The sequence below is a fragment of the Balaenoptera ricei genome, chromosome X (assembly GCF_028023285.1).
Source record: "Balaenoptera ricei isolate mBalRic1 chromosome X, mBalRic1.hap2, whole genome shotgun sequence".
Classification (NCBI taxonomy): Eukaryota; Metazoa; Chordata; class Mammalia; order Artiodactyla; family Balaenopteridae; genus Balaenoptera; species Balaenoptera ricei.
The window spans coordinates 63,804,197-63,813,219 of NC_082660.1; the positions used below are offsets into that span (position 1 = coordinate 63,804,197).

The 9,023-nt window shown below is 38.0% G+C and overlaps 1 protein-coding gene across 4 annotated transcripts in view; it reads left to right on the top strand.

The window, feature by feature from the left end:
* Positions 1–8,022, top strand: part of OGT (O-linked N-acetylglucosamine (GlcNAc) transferase) — a 37,164-nt gene extending 29,142 nt beyond the window's left edge. For 3 of the 4 annotated variants that reach the window (XM_059911663.1, XM_059911665.1, XM_059911664.1), the window contains 3 exons: positions 447–699; positions 923–1,046; positions 5,801–8,022. In XM_059911663.1, coding sequence (XP_059767646.1) covers positions 447–699; positions 923–1,046; positions 5,801–5,975 — 552 coding nt within the window. In that variant the 3' untranslated portion in view covers positions 5,976–8,022. The remainder of the gene's footprint in view (positions 1–446; positions 700–922; positions 1,047–5,800) is intronic. The other variant, XM_059911666.1, reaches the window with a different exon arrangement.
* The last annotated feature ends 1,001 nt before the right edge of the window (positions 8,023–9,023 follow it).

Genomic DNA, 9,023 nt, shown 5'->3' on the forward strand with positions numbered 1-9,023 from the left:
TCTGGTCCTTTACAGAAAATGTCTGCCGACCCCTGATCTAGATTAGGCAAATAAAGTTTGGCAAGTGTGAACTAACTTTATTTGTTGTACCATGGTGGGGGATTTAAAATTTGAAATGGAAAGTTCCTATCTCATGGACAAAAACCACTCCTAGTATCAATTCCCACAGGACATAGCTGCCTCAGATTTTGCCAATTAGTAACTTGTTTTGTGTCTTCTTGCATTAATCTCCTCTTTCTTTGAACTGTCTTTGGGGACAGCTAAGCAGAACAGGAACCTATAATTCAGTTGATCTAATTCATCTATGTGAAAGACTTAAGTTCACGGTAGGCTGCTTATCTGGGTGAAAAGAATAGAGTATGGTAGAATTACTAGAAATTTATGGGAGCCTTTCTTGAGAAGGGCAGAGCTGCTCTTAATACTTGCTCTTGTTTTCCCTATTTTAGATTCTGAAGCGCGTTCCCAATAGTGTACTGTGGCTGTTGCGTTTTCCAGCAGTAGGAGAACCTAATATTCAACAATACGCACAAAATATGGGCCTTCCCCAGAACCGTATCATTTTTTCACCTGTTGCTCCTAAAGAGGAACATGTTCGGAGAGGCCAGCTGGCTGATGTCTGCTTGGACACTCCACTCTGTAATGGACACACCACAGGGATGGATGTCCTTTGGGCAGGGACACCCATGGTGACTATGCCAGGTGAGTTGCTTCCTTGTTCTTTTTAAAATCTCCTTGGGAGAGACACTTCCAGGTGAAATCATATGTACTAGAAGCAACATTTAGGGCAAGATGATTGAAAATGAGACTTGTTCAAGTCTGGACACTCCTCATCTGCATTGTGTGGATATTTAACATAAACAACATTAATAACTGTGTGCTATTTGCATTCTCAGATGTGCAGTTGTTATCTTTCTTATTGCAGGAGAGACTCTTGCTTCCCGAGTTGCAGCTTCCCAGCTCACTTGTTTAGGCTGTCTTGAGCTTATTGCTAAAAATAGACAAGAATATGAAGACATAGCTGTGAAACTGGGAACTGATCTAGAATAGTAAGTAAACTTTTCCATGAACAAATTATATGGTGAGGTGAAGGAAACAAGAAAAATTTAGAGAGAATATAGGTGTTATGAAGTGAAATCATAAAATAAGGGTAATATAAAATAAATGAATTAGTTGTATGCTCTCTGGATGGGAGAAGGACTTTTTATTATTTTATTTTTAAATTTAATTTAACTTGTTATTTATTTTTATGGCCGCGCCACGCGGCGTGCGGGAACTTACTTCCCCGACCAGGGATCGAACCTGTGCTCCCTGCAGTGGCAGCATGGAGTCTTAACCACTGGACCACGAGGGGAGTCCTGAGAAGAACTTTTTAAACTTTCATAAATGAAGTGATCATTAGGTTTCACTATGTAAAGAGTAAGTGGCTGAATAAAAGTAAGTCAAGAGAATTAAAAGGTGTAAACTAGCTATACTTCAATCAAAAAAAAAAAAGAAAATTAAAAGGCAAACAAGAGGGAAAAAAATCTGTTCCTTAATGTCAAATATTAATAGCCTGGCTATATAAAGACTGAAGAATATTTACATTTTAAATCCCTTAATAGGAAAGTAAGCAAAGAAATGACAACTGACTAAAGTAGAAATACAAATGGTTAACAAGAAAGTTTCAACCTCTGTAGTAGAAATAAATATTTATTTTTTAATTTATTGGCCTTGCCACCCGCCTTGTGGGATTTTAGTTCCCTGATCAGGGATTGAACCCACGCCCTCGGCAGTGAAAGCGTGGAGTCCTAACCACTGGACCACCAGGGAATTCCCTAGTAGAAATAAATTAAAATAACATTGAGGTATACCCATTATTTTCCAATAAAATAAAAGATTTTTAATATGATACCAATGATGAGGGAGCATTGAGGTGCTGACCTTTTCATACATTGGTGAGTAAATTGGTAGTCCTTTCAGAGCCCTAAAAAAAAAAAAAAAGCTAGACCTTTGACCCTAAGAATATCCTTATAATAATATTTGGGCACGACTTAAATGCCCCCAAATGGGTGGGAATTAGAGAGATGATGCTTAGATAAATGATGCTTTATCCATACAATAAAATAGTGTTTATCTCTTAAATGAGATTTTTCTTTGGGTATTACGTGTGATTTTTTTTTTCTTTGTGTTTTCTGACAAGTAGCATATTATGTAGAAGTTTAAAGAAGCACCCTCTTTGAGTCAGACTTCCTGGGTTTGAATCCAGGCTCTCTCACAAGCTTTGTGACTTTGGACAAGTTAGTCTCTATGTGCCTTGGTTTTTCCATCTGCAAAATGGGGATGAATGATAGTACCTACCTTGCAGAGATGTGAGGATTAAAAAAAAGTGTTCCCGGTCAGAATGGCCATCATCAAAAAATCTACAAACAGTAAATGCTGGAGAGGGTGTGGACAAAAGGGGACCCTCTTGCACTGTTGGTGGGAATGTAAATTGATACAGCCACTATGGAGAACAGTATGGCGGTTCCTTAAAAAACTAAAAATAGAACTACCATATGACCCAGCAATCCCACTCCTGGGCATATACCCTGAGAAAACCATAATTCAAAAAGAGACATGTACCACAATGTTCACTGCAGCTCTATATACAATAGCCAGGACATGGAAGCAACCTAAGTGTCCATTGACAGATGAATGGGTAAAGAAGATGTGGCACATATATACAATGGAATATTACTCAGCCATGAAAAGAAACAAAATTGAGTTATTTGTAGTGAGGTGGATGGACCTAGAGACTGTCATACAGAGTGAAGTCAGAAAGAGAAATTCTACAAATACCGTATGCTAACACACATATGGAATCTAAAAAAAAAAAAAGGTTCTGAAGAACCTAAGGGACAGGACAGGAATAAAGATGCAGACGTAGAGAGTGGACTTGAGGACACGGGGAGGGGGAAGGAAGGGTAAGCTGGGACGAAGTGAGAGAGTAGCATTGACATAGATACACTACCAAATGTAAAATAGATAGCTAGTGGGAAGCAGCCGCATAGCACAGGGGGAGATCAGCTCGATGCTTTGTGACCACCTAGAGGGGTGGGATAGGGAGGGTGGGAGGGAAACGCAAGAGGGAGGGGATATGGGGATACATGTATACGTATAGCTGATTCACTTTGTTATACAGCAGAAACTAACACAACATTGTAAAGCAATTACACTCCAATAAGGATGTTTAAAAAAAGAAAAGAAGCGTTCCACGTGCAGCACTTAACAACAGTTCTTGGTACATAGTAAGCATTCAACAGATGTATGTTAAGCATTTATTTATCATTTTCAAAATTTTCTCCCCTGAACATCATATACAGCTAAGAAAAACTAGTGAAAACTTTGAGCCCAGGCATTAAACAATTAAGATTTATGTCCATCATCCCAGAGATAACTACAGTAAATAATTTAGTGTATTTTTTTTTTTGGAACTTAGTTGATTTCATACAATACTTTTTCCCAACATTTTGTTATGAAAAAGTTCAATTTTATAATAAACACTTATATACCTACCACCTAGCTTCCGCCACTGATAATTTTACTGTACTGTTATCACATTGATTCCATCTGTTTATTCCTATATCCATTTAGAAATCCATCTTATTTAAATTGCAGATATCAGTATTCTTCTCCCTAAATACTTCAGAATGGCCATCATTAGAGTTTAATATTTGTTTCTTTTGTCTTTTGAGGCAGAATTTATATACAGTGTATATACAAATCTTTTTTTAATTTAATTTTACTTTTTTCGTTGAAGTATAGTTGATTTACAGCGTTTCTGGTGTACAGCAAAGTTGATTCAGTTATATATATATAATATATATTATTATATATTATATATATAATATATATTATATATAATATATATAATATATAAATATATATATTATATATATATTATACACGTGTATATCCTTTTTCATATTCTTTTCCATTATGGTTTATTATATTGAATATAGTTCTCTGTGCTGTACAGTAGGACCTTGTTGTTTACTATATCTACAGTAGTTTGTACCTGCTAATCCCAAACTGGAATACACAAATCTTAAGTGAGTTTTGAGAAATACCTTTATAACCCAGGCCTCCAACAGCATGTAGAACATTACCATCACTCCAGAAAGTTCCTTCACACCCCTTCTCAGTTGGTCCTCCTCACCAACTCTCAGAGACAACCACTGTTCTGAATTTTTTTTGCACCATAATTTATTTAGTCTTGCCTTTCTAGAACCTTATACAAATGGAATCATACAGCATGTACTCTGAAGGCTTCTTTCACTCAGGATAATGTTTTGAGATTCATCCATGTTGTTGGCTCGTATCAGTAGTTCATTCCCTTTTATTGCTGAGTAGTATTTCAGTGTATGGATGCACCACAGTTTAACCATTCTATTGACATACAGAACTTTATTTATTTATTTAAAAATTTATTTTATTTATTTATTTATTTTTGGGCGCTTTGGGTCTTCATTGCTGCGCGCGGGCTTTCTCTAGTTGCGGCGAGCCGGGGCTGCTCTTCGTTGCGGTGCGCGGGCTTCTCATTGCGGTGGCTTCTCTTGTTGCGGAGCACAGGCTCTAGGTGCACAGGCTTCAGTAGTTGTGGCACACGGGCTCAGTAGTTGTGGCTTGTAGGCTGTAGAGCGCAGGCTCAGTAGTTGTGGTGCACAGGCTTAGTTGCTCCGCGGCATGTGGGATCTTCCCGGACCAGGGCTCGAACCCGTGTCCCCTGCATTGGCAGGCGGATTCTTAACCACTGCACCACCAGGGAAGCCGACATACAGAACTTTAAAAAAAAAACACAAAGGTATTTTTATTTGGAAGATAACATTAATATGGTCATGGTTGGGTTGAGGCCAACAGATATGCATAGCTGTTTTACTAGTTCCGGCACAAAAAAACATTAGAATAACCTTTTTTTTAATTGTTTTTAAAAATGCACAGGAGTATTCCAGCTTCTGGTTCTAAAGTAATAATTCTCTCTGTATAAGAATAGTCTCATGACAAATGATATATTCACAACAGGAGGAGAGAGAGAATTCTATCCTCTTTCCCCAGAAGAATTGATTGCTTTTTTTTCCTGTTTCTGAACAGAACCATAGTCTTGGTGATATTAGGAACCCTTTTTTTTTTATATCTAAATAAACAACTCAGTTCATGTACAAGGGGAAAATTAAAGCAGTAGACATACTGCAGTTTTTCCCCTTGAGTGTTTTCCTATTTCATTAAAACATTCATAAAATGAATACTTCTGTCTTATGTTTGTGCCTTAGCTATTGTAAATGATGCTTCAGTGAACATCTTTGCATGGTCAAGTATGTCTGCATCTCTGAATATTTCTGTTGAATAGATTTAAAAGTGTTATTGATAGGTCATAGGGTTATGAACATTTATGGTTCTAATAGACACATGCTAAGTTGCTTATTAAAAGGGTAAACAGTTTACGTTCTAACCAGTAGTACGTAGGAATAGACGTGTCATTGCCAAGTCTTATTTTTATTTTATAGGTAGAAATAAGATGAAGTGGAGAAAGCATGGTGTCTCTTGGATATGCTTATTTAGGAAAGAACAGTTTTTTCAGGAGACGTGGAGGTGAACTCCATTATAAGTGTTCAACATTATGTTAGCTGTGACCTTTCACTTTTTTAGCATTGAGGTAAGGGAGGGCCAATCAGAAGAGAAAGTTTGGTCATGTAATTTACCATAAAGGTGTCTAGGTGTTTATGGGGGCTAGTTCTGAGTTTCTGCTCTGATTTGTAAACTTGGATCTCTTTTTATTATTCAGCCTGAAGAGAATTCGTGGCAAAGTCTGGAAGCAGAGAATATCTAGCCCTCTGTTCAACACCAAACAATACACAATGGAACTAGAGCGGCTCTATCTACAGATGTGGGAGCATTATGCAGCTGGCAACAAACCTGATCACATGATTAAGCCTGTTGAAGTCACTGAGTCGGCCTAAATAATGACTGTGTGCACAGGAGAATTACCCCTGTACCTGAGCCTCAACCTTCTGGGGGAAAGGGAACTAGATACATTACTTTGTACTTATCTGTACAATATCATGTTGCAGATGGGTGACAGACAATGATAACAAATAGCACAGCCAGACTTGCTTCCTGCATGATCATGATAGGGAGAGACACAAGAGATGGGAAACTGCTGTTCCACAAGGAGTCTCCATAGAATTTTGCAGCAGCCAGGTGTTGCCTAAGTCTGGAAGGTCTGATCTCCCTTGGTCTTCCATGGGATGGATGGTTAGTGTGGAGGGGAGATAGAGATTGCCCAGCCGTTTTGTGATTATCATGGGTTGATTGAGTCTTCTGAATTTATTTTTTTCTTTATTTTGGGTATTGGAGCTTTTAAAAATGTTTGGTTTCAGGTATTTTTATTCATGTGAAGTGTATATGATTCTCTTGAGATAAGGTTTTAAGCTAAAATATTCCTTGTTTTAGTTTCTGAACTCTATAGATAATGGGGACTTTGCTGGTGTAGTCTTTTTATAGGTTTTATAAACCACTTGAGCCTATATCAGTCATTTTAGTGTCTGACATGTTTGGAACTATCAGTGCTTTGTTGATTTATGGCTTAAATTCTTTTTCTGGTCCGTTTCCTTCTTCCCTTCCCCCGCTTTAAAAATTTTCCTGTAACTTGGCTAACAAAAAACCAAGTCTGATTCAAAACCTCCCAGAGTGTTTCTCTTAAACACATCATCTGGTGCCAAATGAAGATTCTTAGGAGTGACTATTAGTTATGAAGGGCACAGTTGTGGTACTGTCACTGATGATAATAATAATGGATTTTTGGCCTAGAGTTTTGATCTATTTCACCAGTGTTTTACCGTTGACTGCCCCTCTATGCTGCTTCCAAAAGTGATAGTGTGTGATAAGATTTTTACTTTCACTTCTAAAGTTTTTTTTTTTTAAGTGAGTCCTGTTCTTCCTTTTTCTTTCAGCAGAAATGAAATCCCAGGTAAGTATAAGTATTCAAATATTTGATCAGTAAGTCACAGTTATCTCCAGTACATTAAATAACTTTTATCAAAAAACATGTTATAGGTAAAAAGCTCTGGAGGACCAGCTATGTATATGATTATTATGTTTCAGACCTTCTAGGGTATTATATATAATAACTTGTCTTCTGGACGTGGTCTTGAAGTCTTTATGGAATCAGCCTCAGTAGTAGCGAACTGCACTACTTGGTTTGGAGTATAAATTAGACTTTAGCCCTCCTGAAGGTTGAGTTTTTGGTATTGAAAACCATAGGAATGAAATTATTGTATTTCAACAAAGGATTGAGGGCTTGAGGCTTAAACAAGCCAACATATGAATATATGTTTTTGTCTTGCTGTACTGCACATATGCTGTCTAGTAACAGATATTTTGTCTGCTAGTAGTGTTCTAGATTCTGTCTTTCCAAAGCGCTGAGGCAGTGCACCTATTCTGTAGTTGCAGCTGATGCCTGAATGTATCCTAGCTGACAAATTATTGATTAATAAGAACTTGAATTTCTGAAAGATTTGTACTGTTAACCAAAATCTGAGCAAGGAGTCTCAAATGTAATTCTTGGCCAGAATTACCTGTTAATGAACGATTTAACAGTGTAAATCAAGGAACATCAGTGTAGGGATTTCTTTTAATTTATTTTTTACCTGCTTGAAATAATCAGTTAAAGGTTGCCAGCTTGGTTGCAGATGAACGGACGTTTGAAGTTCACCAAACTACTTAATGTGGAATAGGATAATAGACTTCCAACGCCCTCAAGGCTGTGACCTTGCAGCCATTTTACATAGCACATCATCCTCCTATAGGGATGAACCTTTCCCTGGCCTGAAAAGTAGCCGCTCTGGTTGAAGCTTTGCTTATTGTAACAGGCTTTTGTTTCCAGGTAACATGTCTGTGGAAGACTTAATTCTGAATAGAGATATAGATATTACTGGAAACTAATTGTTTTTTCTATTATACTCTGCTTTATCAAAAAAGTAAAACATTTACATTGTGCTACAGAAATTCAGATGTTGTCTTGCAATCTTTAAACAATAAATGAATGATTTGCCCTTAATATGGCTGATGTATTTTGTGTTCTGTTAAATTGAGCATTGGATGGAATAATAGGGTCCTCCAGTGATGAAATCTATATTTGAACAGCTCCAAACAACAAAAGGACCAGATTTTTTCCCTACAGTGCAGCTATGATAGTAAGAATTCTTTTGTTTTCTCAGCCAAGTGTGGTGGAGCATGGGTCAGGTTGGTGTACGATCCATTAAGACTTAACAAAGCCTGAGACTCCCAGCACACGCATTTGTGTTTGTTCCTGTTCAGCTTATAACCATTCTGGCTTCTTCATCTACCCTTGTAGTCTCATTCTTTATGTGGACTATTCCTTCCCACTCTGTATGGTGATTGAACTCAACCACCAGTATGAGTGAGGAGGATATCCATGCATCAGGGACCAGAACAGGCTGTTTAGCTGCCTGTTTTCTCAGAGATATAACCAATTTTTTTTCAATAAAATGTTAGGTAATTTACCTCCCAAGTTCTGTGGATTGAGACCCTCAAAGCCCTAATGTGGGTTAGTGTTTGTTTCTTGGAAGATGGGGCAAGAAAGATGTCCAGTAGATTAGTCATAAGTTCTTTTTTTTTTTTTCTAATATCTGTTTATTTGACTGCATCTGGTATTAGTTGCGGCATGCGGGGTCTTTTCGTTGTGGCTTGCGGGGTCTTTTCGTTGTGGCGCATGGGCTTCTCTAGTTGTGGCGCGCGGGCTCTAGAGTGCGTGGGCTCTAGAGTTGCGGTGTGCAGGTTTAGTTGCCCCATGGCATGTGGGATCTTAGTCCCCCTACCAGGGATCGAACATGCGTCCTCTGCATTGGAAGGCGGATTCTTAACCACTGGACCACCAGGGAAGTCCCCATAAATAAGTTCTTACCCCCACCCTCTTCTGTTTATTAGGAATCTGCATCAGTTATTTCCAGTCTACTTCAGCTCCTCCTGCCTTCAGTCTAAACGAG